The 22,982-nt window shown below is 37.4% G+C and overlaps 1 protein-coding gene across 1 annotated transcript; it reads left to right on the forward strand.

The window, feature by feature from the left end:
- The first annotated feature begins 782 nt into the window (after window positions 1-782).
- Window positions 783-17,639, forward strand: LOC115722848 (uncharacterized). Its single transcript, XM_061105943.1, has 4 exons — window positions 783-1,097; window positions 1,503-1,698; window positions 1,796-2,171; window positions 17,603-17,639. The coding sequence occupies exons 1-4, from the start codon at window positions 783-785 to the stop codon at window positions 17,637-17,639; spliced, it is 924 nt and encodes a 307-aa protein (XP_060961926.1).
- Window positions 17,640-22,982: the final 5,343 nt, after the last annotated feature.

Genomic DNA, 22,982 nt, shown 5'->3' on the forward strand with positions numbered 1-22,982 from the left:
GTAGGATTCCTAGCGGTTGTAGTTGATTTCAGTAAACCTGAGTTACTTGGACCTGAAGAGGTTAAAGTGGTTAAGGAGTTTCTGGATGTGTTTCCTGAAGAATTACCAGGGTTGCCACCTCAACGTGAGATAGATTTTATTATCGACTTAATACCTGGGGCATAGCCTGTTTCAAAAGCACCTTACCGAATGGCACCTGCAGAACTAAAAGAATTGAAGATACAACTTCAAGGAATGCTCGATTTAGGGTTCACTTGACCAAGTGTGTCACCTTGGGGAGCTCCGGTTCTGTATGTAAAGAAGAAAGATGGAACTCTTCGAATGTGTATTGATTATCGGGAGCTGAACAAGTTAACCATTAAGAACAAATACCCTTTGCCTAAAATTGATGATTTGTTCGATCAACTTCAGGGCAAGACAATATTTTCTAAGATTGACTTGAGGTCTGGATATCATCAGCTGAGAATCCGAGAGGAAGATATTCCGAAGACAGCCTTTCGTACTAGGTACGGGCATTATGAGTTCCTAGTTATGTCATTTGGGTTAACAAATGCTCCAGCAGCCTTTATGGATCTCATGAATAGAGTATTCAAGGATTTTCTCGATAATTTTATAATTGTATTTATTGATGATATTCTTGTGAACTCTCAGTCAGAAGCAAAACACGAACAACATCTTCGTATGGTTCTGCAACGACTCAGAGATCATAAACTCTAAAAAAGTGTGAGTTTTGGCTATCACAAGTATCTTTTCTGGGGTATATTGTTGGAAAAGACGGGATTATGGTAGACCCAAGGAAGATTGAAGTAGTGAAGAATTGGCCTAGAGCAAAAACAGTTACTGAAGTTCGGAGTTTTCTCGGTTTAGCGGGTTATTATCGGTGTTTTGTGGAAGGCTTTTCTAAGATCGCAATGCCGTTATCCGAGTTAACTAGGAAGAACCAACGGTTTATATGGTCAGATAAGTGTGAGGGAAGTTTCCAAGAGCTGAAACAACGACTTATTACAGCTCATGTTTTAGCCTTGCCATCGGATCAAGAGAAGTTTGTGGTGTATTGCGATGCATTAAGGCAGGGTTTGGGTTTTCTGCTAATGCAGGTAGATAAAGTCATAGCTTATGCTTCTCGACAATTGAAAGATTATGAGCAGCGTTACCCAACTCACGACTTAGAACTTGCAGTAGTGGTGTTTGCCTTGAAAATTTGGCGACACTACTTATATGGTGAACGGTGTGAGATCTATACTGACCACAAAAGTCTCAAGTACTTTTTCACTCAAAAGGATCTGAATATGAGACAAAGGAGATGATTAGAGCTAGTGAAGGACTATGACTGTGAAATTCTATATCATCCTGGAAAAGCAAATGTTGTGGCAGATGCCTTAAGCCGAAAAGGACCTGATCAGATATTCAATATGGTAATGATTTCTCCTCAATTAGCCTCTGAGATGTCTAGGGCAAACATTGAATTCGTGATTGAAAAATTACATAATCTGACACTTCAGTCAGACTTGTTGGAAAGAATTAAAGTGGCAAAATTAGAAGACCCTAAACTGTTTAAGATTCGAGAAGATGTTTTAGCAGGCAAATCTAAGGACTTTTCAATCTCTGACAGTGGAATGCTACTGTTCAAAGCACGAGGGTGTGTCCCTGATAACACTGAGCTTAAGAAAGAGATTTTGGATGAAGCTCACACTACCCGTTATTCACTGCACCCAGGAACCACCAAAATGTATCAAGATCTAAAACCCTATTTCTGGTGGTATGGAATGATTACTTCAACCACTATCTCTTCCAGAATGGAAGTGGGAAGACATTGCGATGGATTTGGTGGTTGGTTTGTCGAGAACTATAGGAATGTATGACTCTGTTTGGGTCCTGGTGGATCGCTTTACAAAGTCAGCACATTTCTTGCCTATCAAAGTAACTTATACAATAGATCAGTATGCTGATTTGTATGTAAAGGAGATTGTTCGCCTTCATGGAATACCAAAGTGTATCATTTCAGATAGAGACCCTAAATTTACCTCGAAGTTTTGGGTGAGTTTGCAGAAGGCCATGGGAACTAATTTGAAGTTCAGTACGGCCTTTCATCCTCGAATAGATGGGCAATCTGAGCGAACTATTCAGATACTTGAAGACCTATTACGAGCTTGTGTCATGGATTTTGGAGGGTCATGGATCAAATATTTGCCTATGATGGAGTTCCCCTATAATAATAGCTATCAAAGTGGGGCCCATTATCACACCATGGCCGACCACTTGTTTGACTTTTTTAAATTAATATTTTTATTATTTTAATGCCAAATAATTCCTAACCTAAACCTAGTAGTTGCCTATAAATAGAAAGTGATGGCTCAGTCAAAAACACAAGTTTCAATAACATCTTCTGGCAGAAAATTCTCTCTTCAGAAAAACTGAGCCTTCCCTATTCTCTTCTATTGGCCGAAACCCCTTCTCTCTTTTCCTCTCCTAAATTTCGAACCCTAGTGAACGAGTGAGTGCCCACACACAACAAGCAGTAACTCAATCATAGATTGGAAGACTGTGAAGGATCAAACTCAAGGAGAAGGACATTCGGGCTCAGATCTTGATTATACTCTGCGACAGAAAGGATACAAGGGTTAGAGATCTGAGTGGAAGGAGACATTAATTCCGCTGCATCAATGTAAGGTTTTCTTAACTTTATATTTGTTTATTTTATCGTTTTAGAAAGTTCATATTTAGGGTGTTAAACAACATACTTGTGAGTAGATATAAGATCCTAGTAAAATAAATTTCCAACAACTGGTCTCAGAGCCATGGTAATTGATTTTCTTGCAAGAAATTTGGACTTTAAAACGATTGTTTGTTATTTGGATGGTTTCATGTTGTATTGAGTGTTATATGATGATTGATTGATGTTTGTGAATTTTCGTGAAACATAATTGAATATCTGTTTCTGAAATTATTTTTATTGGATAGTATGGAAAAAATTAAGCAAGTTACTTTTTTACAGAACTCAATTTCGATTTAATTTGAATTAGTTATGATTTTTGGAGATTTAAAAAAAGATAAGGATGCTGACACACACACACACGCGCGCGAAACCGAGTGTATCTCGGTCACAGGCGTGTTCGGATAGTATCCTGTCCGAAGCAACACACACGGGTGTCTGAATACACCCTTCCCCGCTCGCGAAAATCCTGCGTGTTCCCCATTCCGCCGAGGTTTCTCGGCCAACACCCATCTGTGCGCGCGCGGATGTGTATCATATCGTCCGTACAGCTCACAATTTTTTCGTTTTTCTTCATTTTTTCATGCTTTTTCATGGATTTAACTTCCGATTTTTTGTGTAGTTCTGTATTTATACCTTTACTATTCCTAATTCAATTTTAATTATCATAATTAATTTATTTAATATTTTTTTTAATTTAATTAATGATATTAGTGTAATTTGAATTTAAAAATAGTAAATACAGTAGAACCTCTATTTAAGAATACTCTATTCAAGAATAACCTCTAATATGTTATAAAAAAATCAAGTCCCGATTTGGGACAATTATAAATAAGAATAACCTCTAAAATGTAATTAGTTATACATTTTCTAAGTCCGTATTAACAAAGTATACCTCTATATAAGAATAATTACATCTTAATAAAATATATACATGTATTTTGTAAATTTATTTATGTGAAATTAATAATTTTATTTTAAATTATAATACATGTATGAAATTATATTTACTCTAAAATATTTCTATTATGATATAGTATTAATTATTATTTATTGTTATTATTGTTACATTGATATTTTTTTATTATTTATTAATTTTTTTTCCAGTGTAACTCTATTTAGTTATAACCTCCTAATTAGAATATAATTTACTTGGTCCCAAGTGTATTCTTGGATAGAGGTTCTACTGTATCTATATTTTTGCTTAATTATCTATCTTATTTTTAAATTTGATTATATCTTGTCTTATTTTTAAACTTAAGGTCAGATATTAAATTTTTTAAAGTAAACTTTTTTTTTAAAAAATTATTTGACCTTATTTAAATTTAAAATAAGATAGCTATAATCATGAAATTTTAAATAGATGTAAGATATTTTGCTAACTTTTAAATTTTGTTATTTTATTTATTTAAATTAAATTTAAAATCTGAAAAAGATATTTTATTTATCTTTTTTAATTTTTTATTTTATAAAATAACATTTAATTTTTAAAAGTAGTTAGCAAATTTTGAAATGATATAGGTTAGTTGAAACCTAATTTTTCAAAATTGTAGGTTTAATTTTAAATATTTATTTTTAAATAATTTTGAAATTAAATATAATTTTTTTTTATTTTCAAAAAATAAATAATTTTTTTTTTTATTTTTAATTTTTTCCGAAAAATTAAATATTAATCTTATTTATTTATTTAATTATTTTATTTTCGAAATTTATTTATTTAAAATTAAATAAATCCTACTTCCAACTATCCAGCTAACCTTGTTGCAGGAGTATGTGGTTTTAGCTTGTTTGTAAGTTTTCAAAACCTATTATTACTTGATTGCAAATAGCCATGGTTAACTTTTAGCCAGATCTAATGATCTGATGGCTCCCTTGGTCAAGTTAATAATTTGTAACAGGTAAATTTTACAATCTTCTTTCATCTGTGTATGACCTAGCAACATGATAGGACCCATCCAAGTGTGTGCCTGTGTGAGCCTATATGTTTATTTTATTGTATAGATGCATATAGGTGTTGGGTATTATGCCCTAAATAAAACTCATTTCAATATAATCAGATTTACTTATTAATATAGATCAGAAATAACATTTAATGTTGCATGGTTCACATGATTTATTTCATGATTATATGTACATAATGTATAAATTCATCTGAAACCCTTTTCACATACTTGATCCAGTTTATTGTGTTGTCAACACATTGGAAACTAAACATGACTATGTGAATAAAGTTTCCTAGATTTATCAGACACAGGGTTTTACTGATATGATAATCTACAACAGAGTTTACTTGCATTTGGAGAAATGCTATGTTCTTTCCAGAGCATTGGTTAAAGTAAGGCTCAGGTTGGATGCATGAAGTATGCATCGGAAGGGACCGATATTGAACTTTGACTTATATTTATTAAACTTACCGTAATATCTATTCAAGTCAATATCGCCTAGTTGATCCTAGATCAAATGATCTTAATCTTGTTATGATTAGGCTCAATCTCAGGAGGCTATTCGTGTTCTTTGATTTGTTAGTTAAGCCTACTTTTAGGTCAGGGTGATACGTACATTTTGGGAACACGGTAGTGCAATTGAGTGGGAGCGCTAACATAAACATGGAATCTGTAGCTTCTATCCGGCGAATAGTAAGCAAAGGATGATATCCTTCGAGCTTGACCAAAGGAAAATAAATGGTGGAGATCTCATTTCACATAAGCTGAAATATCATTTATACGGGGTTAAGTGTTTTAAGGATTAAATACATTGTAGGGTGTAACGGTAATCTAATCCCTTTACAGTGTAGATCATTCATATAGAGGATCATTTATTAAATTAGGATTATAACAATGGAGAACTAATGATGTGTCTATATGGTGGAACATATAGAGCATTCTATATACTGAGAGTGCAATTCTATGTTCTATGCGTGGATTCAACGAAGAATTAATAAGTTAGTGAATTTTAGTAATAAATTCTTGATCTACTTATTGGAAGCTCGGTTATATAGACCCATGGTCCCCTCACTAGTTGAAATAATATTACTTGTAAGACTCATATAATTGGTTTTGATTAATCAATTATAATTCTCAATTTAGACTATGTCTTTTTGTGAATTTTTTCACTAAGTAAGGGCGAAATTGTAAAGAAAGAGTTTTAGGGGCATATTTGTTAATTATGATACTTTGTATGGTTCAATTAATAAATATGATAAATGACAATATTATTTAATAATTATTTATAGTTCTTAAATAGTTAGAATTGGCATTTAAATGGTTGAATTAGAAAATTAGCGTTTTTGAAAAAATCAGATGCAGAAAAGATAAAACTGCAAAATTGCAAAAAGCAAGGCCCAAATCCAACAAGCCATGGCCGGCCACTTTTGTAGGCATTTTAAACTGATATTTTCATTTTTTTAATGCCAAATAATTCAAACCTAACCCTAGTGGAATGCTATAAATATATAGTGAAGGCTTCAGGAATTTAAGACTTTTCTTCTCACTTTTCATTCAGAAACAATTGAGCCTCTCTCTCTCCCTATCTTTGGCCGACCCCACTCTCTCTCTCTTCTTCTTTGAATTTCGAAATTCTTAGTGTTAGAGTAGTGCCCACACACAGCAAGTGATACCTCAATCATAGTGAGGAAGATCGTGAAGAAAGACTTTCAGCAAGAAGGAGTTTCAGTACTAAAGATTCAGAGAAAGAAATCCAGGTTCAGATATTGATAATGCTCTGCTACAGAAAGGAATCAATGGCTACATATCTGAACGGAAGGAGTCATTATATTCCGCTGCACCCAATGTAAGGTTCACTAAACTTTATATGTGTTTATTTCATCGTTTTAGAAAGTTCATATTTAGGGTGTTAATCAACATACTTGTGAGTATATCTAAGATCCATGTAAAATAATGTCCAACAACTGGCCTCAGAGCCATGGTAATTGATTTGCTTGCAAGAAATTTGGACTTTAAAATGATTGTTTGATGTTTTGGATGGTATCATGTTGTATTGAGTGTTATTTGATGATTGATTGATGTTTGTGAATTTTCGTGAACAATAATTGAATATCTGTTTCTGGAATTATTTTTATTGGATATTATGGAAAAAATTAAGCAAGTTACTTTTTTTACAGAACTCAATTTCGATTTAATTTGAATTAGTTATGATTTTTTGAAGTTTCGAAAATATCGGGGTGGTGTTGATGTACGACGGGCTCACGCGGAAATCATGCAGCCTCCCTTTGCGTCTGGTTTCCTCGCCCATGCAGCCCCTTGCGCGCCCATGGACAGTATGTAATGCATACTGTCCGTACAACTCGCATTTTTTTTTCGTTTTTCTTCGTTTTTTCATGCTATTTCATGGATTTAACTTCCAATTTTTTGTGTTGTTCTGTATTTATACATTTACTATTCCTAATTCAATTCTAATTATCATAATTAAATTAATTAATATTTTTTAAATTTAATTCATGATATTAGTGTAATTTGAATTTGAAAAATAGTAAATATCTATCTTTTTTGCTTAATTATCTATTTTATTTTTAAATTTGATTATATCTTATCTTATTTTTAAATTTAAATTTAAGTTCAGATATTAAATTTTTTAAATTAATTTTTTTTTTTAAAAATAATTTGACCTTATTTAAATTTAAAATAAGATAACTATAATCATGTCATTTTAAATAGATGTAAGATATTTTGCTAACTTTTAAATTTTGTTATTTTATTTATTTAAATTACATTTAAAATCTGAAAAAGATATTTATTTATCTTTTTTAATTTTTTATTTAATTTTTATTTATAAAATAACATTAAATTTTTAAAAGTAGTTAGCAAATTTTGAAATGATATTTAGGTTGGTTGAAACCTAATTTTTCAAAATTGTAGGTTTAATTTTAAAATATTTTTTTTTATTAATTTCGAAATTTTTTAAATTTTATTTTATTTTATTATTTTCGAAAATAAATTTTTTTTATTTAATTAATTTTTCAAAATTATGTATTTAAAATTAAATAAATCCTACATCCAACTATCCAGCTAACCTTGCTGCAGGAGTATGTGTTTTAGCTTGTTTGTAAGTTTTTAAAACTTATTATTATTTGATTGCAAATAGCCATGATTAACTTTTTGCCAGATCTAATGATCTGATGGCTCCCTTGGTCAAGTAAATAATTTGTAACAGGTATATTTACAATCTTCTTTCATCTGTGTATGACCTAGCAACATGATAGGACCCATCCAAAGTGTGATTATGTGAGCCTATGTATTTAATTTCATTATAGATGCATATAGGTTGTTGTTGCTAAATAAAATGTAATAGTTCTTGATAGATTTTATTTAGGCCCATTTAGTTTTTCGGCCTATTCAATTAATAACAGTTGTTCATTTTAAGGTTAAATTCCTCTCTTTTGGGCCTTGTGTGAGAGTTGGGAGCCATAGTAGTGGGTACGACATACTGAACCCAGCACCCCCTCACATGAACCACCCCAATTGTGAAGGCCCATTTGCCTGATTTGAATAACTGTACTAGGTTAATTAAACTAGTTTAACCTAATAAAATTGATTAGCAACATAATTAATTTCATTTATTTTGAAATTAATTTAAGAAAATTATAGTTTTAAGAATTTTTTATTCTAACCTAAACTATATGTATTTTCTTGTATTTAATTAAATATAGAATTATAACCATCTAGATTCTTTCTGAGGCTTAATTTAAATTTTTCATTAAATATTCCTATTTAAGTTGATATTTAGTTATCTACAAATAACCAACTTAAATCTAAATAACTTTTGGATTTAAAATTTCAAAAATTAAGTTGAGGAATTTTAGGCATTGGTTATTAAGATTCTTTAGATATTTTTTAAGTTAATATCTTTTCGAATATTAACTTAAAATGGAATATTTTTAAATTAAGTGGTTACAACATAATTTTTGATATTTAATTAAATTTAAATTTGGAAAATATTTAAGTTCTGGATTTTTTCTAATATTTCTTAAATTAGATATTTTTTCAAATTTTGTGGAAAAGATATTTGGTCAAATAAGATATTTTCTATATAGTTATTTCTAGACTACTTATTATTTCTAATATTAAATAGGAAAATATTATACATTGTGAAAATAATTATTTAAATAATTAATTTTGGTACAATTTATTTTAAGTATATTTTTCCTAGTATTAAACTAGAGATTAATAATTAAGCCTTCTCTACACTTAATTATTTATTTCTTGAATTTAATACATTTAATTAATTTAAAAATTAAATATCTAAGTTAATTTTCATCATGATACTTAAATATTTCTTTTTCATGACACTTAATTAAATAGAAAATTATTTTTAGTTGAAATTTATTTTTTCAACTAAATTTAAATAATTTTCAAAATATATTTTTTCTTTATTTTATTAATCAAATTTCGAAATTGCATTTCTTAAATGTTGGAATTTCGAATTTTATTTGAAAAATAGATTAAAGTTGTAAATTATTTATTTTAATTTTGGATCAACTTAAATCAATGATTTTTTCATTTATTGATTAATTTAAAATAAATTGAATTAAAGTATATTATTAGAAATTGAATTAATTAGTCAAATGAAAATCTAGATAGATATTATCTGTTTTTGATTGAAGTATTTTTCTAGTGTATTTAATTAAATAGAAAATTAATATTTAAGTTGATTTTCATCATCATACTTAAATATTTGAAATTTTTCTTATATATATTTAATTAAATAGGAGAATTATATTTTTTGTTGTAAATTAATTTTATTAATTAATTTTGGGCCAACATTAAATTGGAATAATTTTTTCAGGATTTATATTTTATTTTAACATGCATTTTCGAAAATTGTATTCTTAAATACTTTAATCTTTCGAAATGCAAAATATATTTATAGAAAATTAAATTTGAGTTGTAAATTAATTTAAATTAATTTTTTAACAACTTAAATTCAATATTTTTCTAAATATTTATTGGAAATTATTACTAAGATGGAAATAATTCATTTTATTTTCATATCCATCTAAGTAAAATTTATAAATATTAAATTAAAATTTATATTTAGAATTTTTCATTCTAAATTGGAAATTTTAATTAGATAAATATATATTTAAAATAAATAGATTAAATAAACAGATTCAAAGAAAATACAACTCTCTTTAAATAATGAGCTTTATTATTAAGATATTCGATCTCCATTGTTGGTTTTACATCGCGTTTGTTTTAGTAAGTAATTCTCCCTAATGGAGGAACGTTCATTAGCAATTTCGCACCGTTTAATCTCGAAAGATAAGTAGTTTGTAAGTGTTTTATATGGTATGGATCACCCTAATGGTGGCGACCATATTTGACTTGCAAATTGCGAAACAATGGTGGAAGCTCATAAGATAGAATTGCCTTGACTCTCGCCTAAATGGGACAACGCTGAATTCCAATCTTGATCGAATAAAAGGTTGCTAGAATGTTTAACATTTTAGATGAGCTGACAACTCTATTCAATGGATGGTAGCTTTGACTCTCGCCTAAACGGGACACTGATATCAGTTTGTTGAAAACCTTGGAAATTATTTAGGATTGTATGTTTTAGTATTTTCACTTGTCATTCCTACTTGCTATATGTTTAATAATTTCTAAATTGTGTATGAATTTATATTGAACCATGTTATTTTCTGTTATTAAGTTTTAGTTTAATTTCGAATCTTCATTGTTGGTCTAACATGGTTTGTTTATCTAATGAGATAAATCCCTAGTGGATTTTCACCATTAGACATACATAATAGTGTTAGATCTCGAAAGATAAATGTTATAGTGAGATTTCTCTCACCTAGAAACTCGAGACAAGACTCCCATTTAAAGGACACGTATTTTCAGATTCCCAATGGAAGCTAAAATGTCCATAAGGGGCTCCTCAAAATTTGATCCTCGCTAGGATAGAGCCAACGAGGTCTTGCGAGTACGACCAAAGTCGGATCGCGTAATTCGCGAGGAGAGAATTGATCCAACTCGCATATGTCGGGACATATGCGAGTATCCTCCCTATACTTCTGCGAAAGCATAGAGATCAACTCTCTATGGTGCGATCTGGTCCCAACGACCCAATAGCCTTGATAAACCACTATAGGCTCGCATGTCTAGGTTCTATCAGCTCGATATGCGAGGTCTACAAGAGGCGATTGTTTAAGGACTCGGACAGTCCAAACGTAATAATAACCTTGCGAGCTCAACAAACGGAACATGAACAGTCAACTCGCAGATGCGAAAGACGCATACGTTGATGGACTTAGTAATTGTCACTCATTTATTAATGTTAACGTTGTTTGGGTTTAATTATTGCAATTCAATATGTAAATAATGGATTAACCATGAATGTGATCCTTATGGAACCGATTGGACACCTACTTTGTATATAAAGGGGTGATCCACCATGAAAATGGGGCTACGAATCCTTTGCTACAGTGGACTAAGCAGATCACAATCTGACTGAACCACTATAATTCTTTGTCTTATTGATATTTCCAGCTTTGTTGATTGTTCTTGCATTCCCAGTCGAGTACTCGCAATTCTAGGTCGAATACTCGCACTTGTCACTTCTCTGAAAATTCTCTTTTTATATTAATTAAATAATACATTTTGGTGTTGCGAAATTCACTCGACAACATTTGGCGCCGTCTGTGGGAATCGACTAAAGACTTCATTCACTTCAAAGAACACTATTCATCATGGCTGGAAATCACGCTAACGGAGCTAACAACGGGTCCATCAATATTGGAATGATGAGTGTACCACTGTCTGGAGCTGGAGTGCCACCTGTGGACGTCAGCAACGGCGGAGTACGGAGGAGCAATATCAGACCTCTCAACCTATTCCCAGAAACGACTGGCCCTCAAGTCGGGGACACGTCCACGCCACCAGCAACCATGCATTTTCCCCCCGTCACTCCGGCGGTGGTATCCGAGGGAATGATCCAACTCACCACTGATCAGTATGCTGCAATTCAGGATCAACTGTGGGCACTACAAGCCGAAGTAGATGGACAGAGTCGAGCTCGACGCCCTCCTCGAGTTCCCGCCATTCGCGACGATAACCCACAGGTAACAACTTCTAGATGTCATACTAACCGTGTACGCAGGGAACGAAGAACTAACCCTGAAGCTCTGGACCTGAACCATCCGATGTCAAGAGATCAATCCACAAGGTTTCCAAACCAGAGCGCACAAATTGACGAAGATCCTGAGCGCCGTAATCCTCGCAGTCGACCATCGAGAGACAACGACGCAGAGTCAGCCTCTTCGTCATTGCATGGACGCACTCCGAGCAGGTATACAAGGTCCGGCTCTGTACAGACACAACAGGGAGGACGTTATCAAGTACACCGAGGTGATCTACGTGATCATCTCAACACAGTTTTCAGGGCACGCTCCCGCGGCCCACGTAATACCAAGGCACTCCGTGATCCCCAGGCGGGCGATCAGGGTGTCAACGTAGATAATAACCCGCCTATCGCGCCAATCGCGACCACTAGGATCAATATCCCAGCAAACCTTGCCGCAGTAGTTGCGAGCCCCGCAGTCGCAGCGACCCCAACCCCTGCGACAGGAGGAATCGACCAAAGCATGCTTCTACAAGCTTTAAAGATGCTCGAGCAGCAGCGTAAGCCTATATATAAGTTGCATGGCACCTCGCTTTTTATCGCAGAGGTGCGGCAGGCTCAACTTCCTAAAGGGTTTCGTCTATCCGAATCCCTCAAGTATAAAGGTACTTCTAACCCGATAGACTATTTAGAAAAATTTAATACTATAATGGAAGTAGACTAGGTACCACAACTCGCGAAGTGCCGCATTCTTGCGGCAACACTCGAGGAAAATGCTCATGATTGGTTCACCCAATTACCTGAGGCATCAATATCGACGTGGGAAACCTTTGTCGACCTATTCCTCACGCATTTCCAGGCCACAATGACGTATAGACCACCCTATACGACTTTGGCCAACATCAAACAAGAACCTGGTGAGTCTTTACAAGACTATTTCAAACGTTTTAACGCAGAAGTAACAAAGGTCGAGAAGGCCCCCGAGTCTTCGCTTGTTTGTATGTTGATAACAGGTATCTTGCCGAGGACCAACTTTTGGAAGGAATTACAAGCTCGAAGGCCCGAGTCCTTGGTAGAGTTCTTCGCCATGGCCGAACCTCACAAAAGAATTGAGAACTCTCTAGCGGAGTTAGAGAAGGGGAAGGACAAACGCCGGTCACCCATACCGCGGTCACGATCTCACAGTCCGCGAGGGAAGAACTCCAGGGGCCGAAGCCCATGAAGACGCAGCCCAAGAAGACAGCGAAGTCCGAAGCTGGCTAAGTCTCCTCCAAAGAAGGAGTCCTCGCCAAAAAGGAAGGGAGGACCTCGCTTCGTCAATTATACTGAACTCGCAGTCCCTCGAGACCATATCTATGCGATTGAAGAAAGGAACGGAGTCTTCAAGAAGCCGCCCCCCATCAGGGGGAATCGCGACCGGAGGGATCCTAAAAAATTCTGTAAGTACCACAAGGACATTGGTCACACTACTCTAGAATGCTGGGTCTTGCAGGATGAAATAGAGGAGCTGATCCGGAGAGGGAAATTCGACAAGTATAAAAGGAGCGAGGAAAGTCATCCCCAAGCGGATGACAAAGGAGAAAAGCAGAACGCGAGTGGCTCCAAAACACCTCGCAATATCCTGACTATAATCGGAGGACCACACATCGCAGGCGACTCTCGCAAATCACAAGAACGGTATGCCAGAGAAGCCAAGGAGAAGCCGCTTACGAATGTGAATAATCTTGGTGAACGGCCCGAGAAGCTCTTTAAGAAAGAATGCGACGACATCATCTTTATGGAGAGCGATGCGAGATGGGTCCACCACCCACATTCTGATGCACTGGTAATAGTCGCCAATATTGGTGGGGACAATGTCCATCGTATACTGGTTGACAATGGGAGTTCAGTGAATCTACTGAATTTCCAAGCCTTCAAGCAAATGGGGTTGCAAGAGAAGGATTTGCGACCTATGACATCAAGCATTTATGGCTTTTCGGGTGATGTCATAGCAATTAAAGGAGTGATTAAGCTCCCAATCACTTTGGGAACAGCCCCAGTAACAGCCAAGTCAATGGCCGACTTCGCAGTAATCGACCAATACTCAGCGTATAACGCTGTAATTGGTCGACCAATCCTGAAGGAGATGAAGATCATAACCTCTATCTATCATCTGACGATGAAGTTCCCTACTCCCGCTCGAGTAGGTTCGGTGCGGGGAGTCCAATCCGACTCACGAGAATGTTATAACGCAACCGTTAAACTCGCAGAAAAAAGGACGGTAAATGTTATCTACCTTTTGGAAGCACCACCTCCTCGCCAGGAGATCCTCAGGATCGAGGAGGTGCCGCACATAGACGAACCAGACTTGGATCCAAGAATCCTCGATCACACCGCCGTAGCCCAAGCCGCGGAAGACACAATCGAGGTACCTATAGATCCTGTAGATAATAACAATGTTTTAAAAATTGGTTCTAAATTAAATTTACAGCTGCGAGAACAATTAACGACCTTTTTAAAGAAAAATCTTGATGTCTTTGCCTGGAAACATTCAGATATGGTCGGGATATCTCCGCAAGTCATGTGTCATCGCTTGAACATTGACCCCGAAGTGCGAGGTGTCCTACAAAAGCGTCGCAAAATGGACCCCGCGAGGTACCAAGCGCTGAAAGAAGAAGTCGACCGCCTCCTTGCCTGCGGCTTTATACGGGAGTCATTTTACCCCAACTGGTTAGCAAACCCCGTACTTGTGCCGAAGCCTAATGGCTCATGGCGCACATGCGTTGACTTTATAGATCTAAACAAAGCCTGTCCCAAAGACAGCTTTCCTCTCCCTAGCATTGACCAGCTTGTCGATGCCACTGCAGGTCACGAACTTTTGAGCTTCATGGATGCATACTCGGGATACAATCAAATCCCGATGTATGAACCAGACCAAGAGCATACCTCGTTCATTACTGATCGAGGATTATACTGTTACAAAGTAATGCCTTTTGGTTTAATAAACGCAGGTGCAACTTGTCAAAGGCTAGTGAATATGATGTTCGCAGATCTCATTGGAAAGACAATGGAAGTATATGTTGACGATATGCTCGTAAAATCACAACATGCGAAGGATCATATTACCCACTTGCAGGCCATGTTCGACATACTGCGACGATACAAGATGCGTCTAAATCCGTTAAAATGTGTCTTTGGGGTGGGCTCTGGGAAATTCCTTGGTTTTATGGTTAATCAGCGAGGAATAGAAGCCAACCCTACGAAGATCAGGGCATTGGTGGAAATGCCATCACCGACCAAGCCAAAGGAGGTTCAAAGCCTCACAGGTAAAGTCGCAGCTTTAAACCGCTTTATATCCAGATCTTCTGATAAGTGCAAGGAGTTTTTTCAGATTTTGAAAGGCAACAAAAGGTTTCATTGGAACGAAAAATGCGAGCAAGCCTTTCAAGCTTTAAAAACGCATTTGGGGCAACCTCCGATCTTATCGAAGCCATTGTCCGGAGAAGTTCTGTCCATCTATTTGGCAGTCTCAGAATATGCGATTAGTTCAGTACTAATACGCGAAGACCAAGGACGCCAATACCCGGTGTATTACGTCAGTAAGCGATTACTGGATGCCGAGACGCGTTATCCCCAAATGGAGAAATTGGCTTTCGCCTTGATAATATCCTCAAGAAAATTGCGACCCTACTTTCAGGCTGACAGCATTGAAGTTTTGACAAACTTCCCCTTAAGATAAGTTTTAGCGAAACGAGAAGCATCGGGGAGATTGTTAAAATGGGCGATGGAGTTGAGTCAGTTCGACATCAAGTATAAACCGAGAACTGCGATCAAGGGGCAAGCCTTGGCAGATTTTATACTTGAATTCCCCAGCACCGAGGTGGCAGTCGTAGAGGACAGAAGTGACATTGCTATAGCTGGCAAAGAAACATGGACATTGTACGTCAATGGAGCCTCAAATAACGAAGGTTCAGGCAGTGGGATCTTGTTAATCAGTCCCGATAATTTCAAGGTACACGCTGCTTCACGTTTTGAATTTTCTGCGTCTAACAATGAAGCCGAGTATGAGGCTTTAATCGCAGGATTGAAACTTGCCCTTGAGATGAAAGTCGAGTATCTTCAGGCTTTTAGCGATTCCCAAATCGTGGTATGCCAGGTGAATGGAGAATACCTAGCAAGAGGCGGAAGATTGGTTAAATACTTAGCCATCGTTCGCGAAATAATGCAGAAGTTCAAAAATGTAGTTGTATCTCAAGTACCGCGTGCTCAAAATGCCCACGCAGACGCATTGGCCCGTTTGGCCTCAACTAGAGAAGCCGAATTGCTCGATGTGATTCCAGTAGACGTACTGGCTCACCCAACCATAAATCGAGAAGCAATCATGGAGATAGATGATGTTCAGGAGATTACCTGGATGACTCCTATCCTCGCATATCTTGAGAAGGGGCTCTTACCCGATGATAAAGTAGAGGCGAGAAAATTGCGACAGCGAGCAGCCCGTTATGTAATATATGACCAAAGGTTGTATCGCAGAAGTTTTAGTCAACCGCTTCTCAAATGTATCAGTGGAGAGGACTGTGGTTACATACTTCGTGAAGTACACGAGGGGATTTTTGGCAATCATACTGGAGGTAATTCCCTTGCTTTAAAAATTATGCGGCAAGGGTATTACTGGCCAACATTGCGACAAGATGCTCTCGCGTTTGTAAAGAGGTGTGATAGATGTCAACGAATAGCCACTTACACCCACCAGCCTCCGAGTAACCTCCATTCTATCACAAGTCCATGGCCCTTTGCAATATGGGGAATCGATTTAATCGGCGAGTTACCCAAAGGAAAAGGCGGAGTCAAATATGCTGTAGTCGCAGTTGATTACTTCACAAAGTGGGCCGAAGCCAAAGCACTCGCAACCATCACAGCAACGAAATTGCACGAGTTTATCTATACCTCCATCATTTGTCGTTTTGGCATTCCGCATAAACTCATTTCAGACAATGGAAAACAGTTTGACTGTAAAGAGATGCGACAGCTATGCGACGATTTGGGGATTAAAAAGGCTTTTTCCGCAGTTGCTTACCCACAGAGTAACGGACAAACTGAAGCCATTAATAAAATAATCAAACACACCATAAAAGGGAAACTAGAAGATCGCAAAGGAGCTTGGCCGGACGAGTTATCGCAAGTCCTATGGTCTTATAATACGACCCCTCGATCTACAACTGGCGAAACACCCTTCTCACTTTCTTACGGGTGCGAGGCCATGTTGCCAGTTGAAGTCGGGGCAGGTTCCCTACGAAGGGATATTTTCAACATCACGCAGAACAACGAGAATCAGCTATTCTGCCTTGATCTTTTGGAGGAAAAGCGTGACAAAGCGCACCTAAAAAATGCGGCTTACCAACAGCGAACTGCAAGATACTTTAACTCCAAAGTGAAAGTAAAAGCCCTGCGAGCAGGAGACTTGGTCCTTAGAAGAGTAATGCCAAACACCAAAAACCCGTCGCATGGGGTCTTTGGGGATAATTGGGAAGGACCATACCTCATCGCAGACAAAATTGGTGATGCAACGTATCGACTCGCAACACTCGATGGAACTGCGATTCCACGAGCATGGAATAGCGAGAGCTTGAAATTTTATTATCACTAGTACTCGCATTATTCGATTATGTTCACTCTTGTACTTATACTTAGATATTTTTCATTCAAAAGGGAAAAATCCTAAGTATAGGGGGGTATATATGCCCGAATGTACTATTGAGTATATGAATGAATTTAATGTACTATTGAGTATATGAATGAAATTACTTGTTAAATTTCCAAAAATTTTATCAGCTTTGTAAATATTCCTACTTATTACACCAAGCTGTAATTGAAGTCGCAAATATATGTATAAAACGCGAGTACCCATGTACTACGTAAATGTTAAAGGATAGTTATCCCCGCGAGGATATAAATTTGTCCAAAATAAAAAGAAATTTGTCCAAGTACAAAAGCGCGAGTACCCTTGTACCGCATATTTAAAAAAAAAAAGAGAATTAAAATTAAAAAACAACATAATAACTAAGCATCTGGAGCAGCAGGAGTAGTCTCATCCGGAGCAGTCTCCTCCGCGACTTTGCTAATAACCTCGTTCTCGACTTCTTCAGCTTGAGCACCCTCGACCTCATCAAGAAGGTTCCCTCCCCCACCTTGGGTCTGAGTAGGCGACATGGCACGAAAAGCCTCAGCCATCTCAGCGGCTTCTGTTCCGAGAAGAAAAAAGTCGAAATCTGGAACTTTGGAAAGAGTGGTATAGATATAATCAGACACTGCCTGATCATACTGCTTCTTCCCATTCTCTTTCTCAGTCTCCAAATCGCGGGCCATCTCCATGATCGTTGCCTGCGATTTCTTGACCTCAAGCTCCGCCTGCTCCTTCGCCTTGCTAAGTTCTTCGAGCTCCTTCTCCTTGGCCTTGCTGAGTTCCTCGAGCTCCTTCTCCCTCCTCGCCACTTCTTGCTTCAGCTTTTTTATGTTCTCCTGAAACTGAGCATTTTGCCTCTTCAGCGAGTCGGCTTCTTTCGAAGGAGTAGCAGCAGCTTTTATGAACAGAGTCATCGACTGCGCGGCCAGCTCAACAGAGCGCGTAACAAGATCCTCATAAGGAATCTCAGCCAGGAACTTCTCTTGCATGGCTAGGAAGTCGCGAGCTCGAACAGGGGGATCAATTACGACTTTCTTCCCCTTGTCCTGTGTGGTCTTGGCCAGCTTCTTGGAAGAGTCTGCGGCAAGTGTAGCCATCGCATCGCTCTTCCTCTTTTGGGCGACAACCGGCGAAGTCGTCGTTGTTCCACCCTTCGGTTTGATCTTCAGGACAGGGGCAGACTTCAGAAAAGTCATATCTGCGAAGATAAATGAAAGATAAGTATAAGTCAAACCCTACCTATCAGTTTATAACAAGAGATGAATTACCTGAAATTTGTCGAGGAGTTTGCTTAGAAAGGTGTTTGTCTATTCGCTCTTGTTGCCTCTCGGATGGTTCTTTGTATACCGGCTCCCTTTGAAGACTTGCGTTCTCAGGAATCAGCTGATGTTCTCGCAACTTCGCAGTTGTACACAGTAATCGCCAGTCGCGATCTTGTACTGGAAGGCTCCCAAGGATTTCAGCTGTCTCTCTGCTAGTCGCGTCAAGGGTCGGTCGAACTGGTCTATCTGCGATAACAACAAAGAGCGAGTAAGCAAAAGATCTCAAAAATAATGCAGAAAATGTGTAAGTTAAAAAATATGTGACATACTAGGTCTGCGATTAAAGTCAGTCCTAATCCCAGGGACTTTAAAGACATAAAACCACTTCGATTTCCAATCCCCAATGTTCGACACCATTCCTTCAATTTCGTTGATTTCAGAAGTCGCCCATTTGCTAAAGCAGTAGAAGCCATTATGAAGACCTACCCTTTTTATGTCGTAGAAATAGCTGAACTCTTCTACTTAGGGAGCCCTATGGACATACTCCATGTACATCGCATAGAAGGCTAGGGCAGTGCGGTAGCTGTTTGGATTTAGCTGAAAAGGCGATACATCATATCGCCTGAGAATAGCTGCGATGAAGGGGTGAAAGGGGACCGATACCCCACACCGAAGGATGGGTATTGAGACTACCACATCCTCTGTAGGAATGATCGCAGGGTTAGTAAACGGAAGATGCGCTCTCTGAGATGGCTTAGGTCGCTGAAACGCGAGTCGCAGCAAATTTAACCTCACAAAGGTGGTGAAGTCTGATTTGGAAACTCTCGAGATTAAATCCTCACACGCGAAGGGCTCATTCAGCTGGGAATCGTCGACCGAATCTGTCCCACTCCCTTCCGCCTCCTCCTCTTCCTCACCTGACTCGCGAACTGGAGTCATCCATTCATCGTCCATCTCCTCGACCTCGATGTCAGGAGCATGCCTTGAGTGTATAAGATAGTCGCGTGCCGACACCGTAGACTCGCTGTCTCGAATATCGATGGTCCCAGGTTCTGCGAGTTCTTGCACCATCTTTTCGATGTCCACAGAAGACATCGGACCTAGCTCTATTGGAGCGGCCTCCTCTTCGGAAAGCGAAGTGGGGAGAAAACTGTCCTCCTCCTGGTCAGCTTCACCGTCGAATGCACGGCCTCCGGAGCCGAGCTGTTGGCTATCCGACAAATCGCTCATCTGAAAGATAGAAGATCTTTTCAGCGTGATGGATGTGTGAAAAGCAAAGTAAGTGATCTCACCCGCATTAGATTATAAAGTCGCACTCGATAGAATGGTCAGCCTCCTTGCGAATACTGACCATCCCCTCAATATGCGAGAAGAGATAAAACTTTCTTGGGCGAGTAATTCACGCATCCTGGGCCAAGCGGTATACCTCCAGAAACGGCTGGGAGTTTCCCAGTGACTCAAGGGGTATGCGTTTTCGAGCATAACCCTGAAGTTACTGGGAGACCCCCACCGTTCCGAGACTACCTAACAGCCAAAGAGTACGATCATTTGAGTGTCATCGCATATTGCAAATGGCTGGGTGTACCTCAGTATCTCAAGGGTCATATAATCGCATATATGACCATTAGAATACTGAGATACACCCACCATTTGGAACGGCGATTGATACCCTTGCAACTCGGCCCGCGACAAAAAAAAAAAATCCTAAAAGATCTAGCTAACAGTCAAATGAAAGTAAATCTTGGCAATCCGCGAGTATTCAAGTTGTTCATCTGAATACCAGCGAATATTCAAGTTGTTCATCCGAATATCCGCGAGTATTCAAGACGTAAAACAATGCCTATGTATTGTGTGCGGTTATGTCAGTTTACAGGTCATATTCTATGAATTTACCCAGGTTTCTTACCTAAAACACATATCCTCATAAGCACATACAAGCATACATTCCTAAAAAGCCTCTAAAATACCTGAACCCAGAAAGTAAAGCATTTTTTTTTCTCCAAACAGAAAACGAAAATGCAATGACTTGAAAACTAACCTTTAGTTCTGATTTCTGCGATTGCTCTCGATCACTTCTGAGATTGAGAATATTGTAGAAAGAGTGGTAGAAAATCTGGAAATGGCTTTTTGAAGTCTCTTTAATGGAGGGAAGGAGGAAGTTAAGAGCAAGAGGGAAAAATGGAAGTTTTGATTCGTATTAAAGGGTTTAAATACCCGTATCCCTTATTAATTGGGATTACGACACGTGGCAACCAGAATGCTTAAGGTCGCCCAATCTAACGGCCAACGATGGCCACGCCTACACAAAAACCGAGGAGTTTTGTGACGTGGCACCATAAATTCAATAAAAAGTAATAATTACAGCCGTCATTTTTCGAAACCCTCGACGGGACAACCAAAAGGTCACCAACTCGTGACAACCTTTCACCTGTCTCTCGAGTAATAGTTTCCCTCAGTGACCGCTCTTGTCACGTCGCGAAACTAGGGGCATGTGTTATAGTGAGATTTCTCTCACCTAGAAACTCGAGACAAGACTCCCATTTAAACGACACGTATATTCAGATTCCCAATGGAAGCTGAAATGTCCATAAGGGACTCCTCGAAATTTGATCCTCGCTAGGATAGAGCCAACGAGGTCTTGCGAGTACGACCAAAGTCGGATCGCGTAATTTGCGAGGAGAGAATGGATCCAACTCGCATATGTCGGGACATATGCGAGTATCCTCCCTATACTTCTGCGAAAGCATAGAGATCAACTCTCTATGGTGCGATCTGGTCCCAACGACCCAATAGCCTTGATAAACCGCTATAGGCTTGCATGTCTAGGTTTTATCAGCTCAATATGCGAGGTCTACAAGTGGCGATTGTTTAAGGACTCGGACAGTCCAAACGTAATAATAACCTTGCGAGCTCAAAAAACGGAACATGAACAGTCAACTCGCAGATGCGGAAGACGCATACGTTGATGGACTTAGTAACTGTCACTCATTTATTAATGTTAACGTTGTTTGGGTTTAATTATTGCAATTCAATATGTAAATAATGGATTGACCATGAATGTGATCCTTATGTAACCGATTGGACACCTACTTTGTATATAAAGGGGTGATCCACCATGAAAATGGGGCTACGAATCCTTTGCTACAGTGGACTAAGCAGATCACAATCTGACTGAACCACTATAATTCTTTGTCTTATTGATATTTCCAGCTTTGTTGATTGTTCTTGCATTCCCAGTCGAGTACTTGCCATTCTAGGTCGAATACTCGCACTTGTCACTTCTCTGAAAATTCTCTTTTTATATTAATTAAATAATACATTTTGGTGTTGCGAAATTCACTCGACAACAATAAATATTGTATATGCAACGTCTAGCTGTTCATCAATTGATGACACCTTAGACTAGTATTTTTACAATATGAAACTAGAATATTACATAATAAGATTACTTTGACTCTCATTAATCGAAGCATCTTTGGATTCTTATTTATAAACGAAATTATCCTAATTCCTCTTAGCTTATTCATTTCGAATTAGCTCAATAACATATCATTGGATGAATGGTCTATATATCATTTAATGTCATTCTATATTTTCTCTTAAGAAATTAAATGACGCATATGATTATAATCCCGAAATTCTATTCCCAATTGATATAAATCCTCAATCTTAGAAATCTCCTACTTGTATGGGCAAATCAGACTTAGAGTTAAATTAGTAGTGGTGGTCCAAGAAAGAATTACTCATTATATTTGGTATAAATTTAAGTCTTTGACTTTAATTTTAGATTCCAAACAGAAATTTTCTTATATTTCTAATTCCAGGATACAATACAGTTACACTTTCACGTGTTTAATATCCATCTTCTATTAATGGATTCAAACTGTATGGAATATGAGTTTAGTATTCTGTGACCAGAATCCACTTGCAGTATTCTAAGAACTCTTTGATGTAACTAAACCTAAGTCATCAAAAGACACTACCACATTTTTTTTAATCTATGGCATTTGTATCTTGTTCATAGTGGATTTGACAAGATCAATCTCTGCAAAGAATTAATATGCCTATATCCACTGAAAGTAGTTCATCTCATTCGCAGATGGATGTACATTCAGGGGTGGATATGAGTTTTTCGTTGTATTCTTAAAACGATCACTCTAGATTATACCTTATGCAAAGAAATTTGAAATGATTGAAAAATTTCATAAATTTCTAGCAATGGTTAAAACCATTAAGGTAAGTGGTTAAAGATCTTGCGAACTGATAG

The sequence above is a fragment of the Cannabis sativa genome, chromosome X (assembly GCF_029168945.1).
Source record: "Cannabis sativa cultivar Pink pepper isolate KNU-18-1 chromosome X, ASM2916894v1, whole genome shotgun sequence".
Taxonomy (NCBI): Eukaryota; Viridiplantae; Streptophyta; class Magnoliopsida; order Rosales; family Cannabaceae; genus Cannabis; species Cannabis sativa.

Coding starts and splice junctions, on each gene's coding strand:
- LOC115722848 (XM_061105943.1), top strand. CDS start 783: ATGGTAGACCCAAGGAAGATTGAAGTAGTGAAGAATTGGCCTAGAGCA. Junction 1,699..1,795: donor GGATGAAGCTCACACTACCC/GTTATTCACTGC, acceptor TATCTCTTCCAG/AATGGAAGTGGGAAGACATT. Junction 2,172..17,602: donor TGTGTCATGGATTTTGGAGG/GTCATGGATCAA, acceptor AAATTTTATCAG/CTTTGTAAATATTCCTACTT.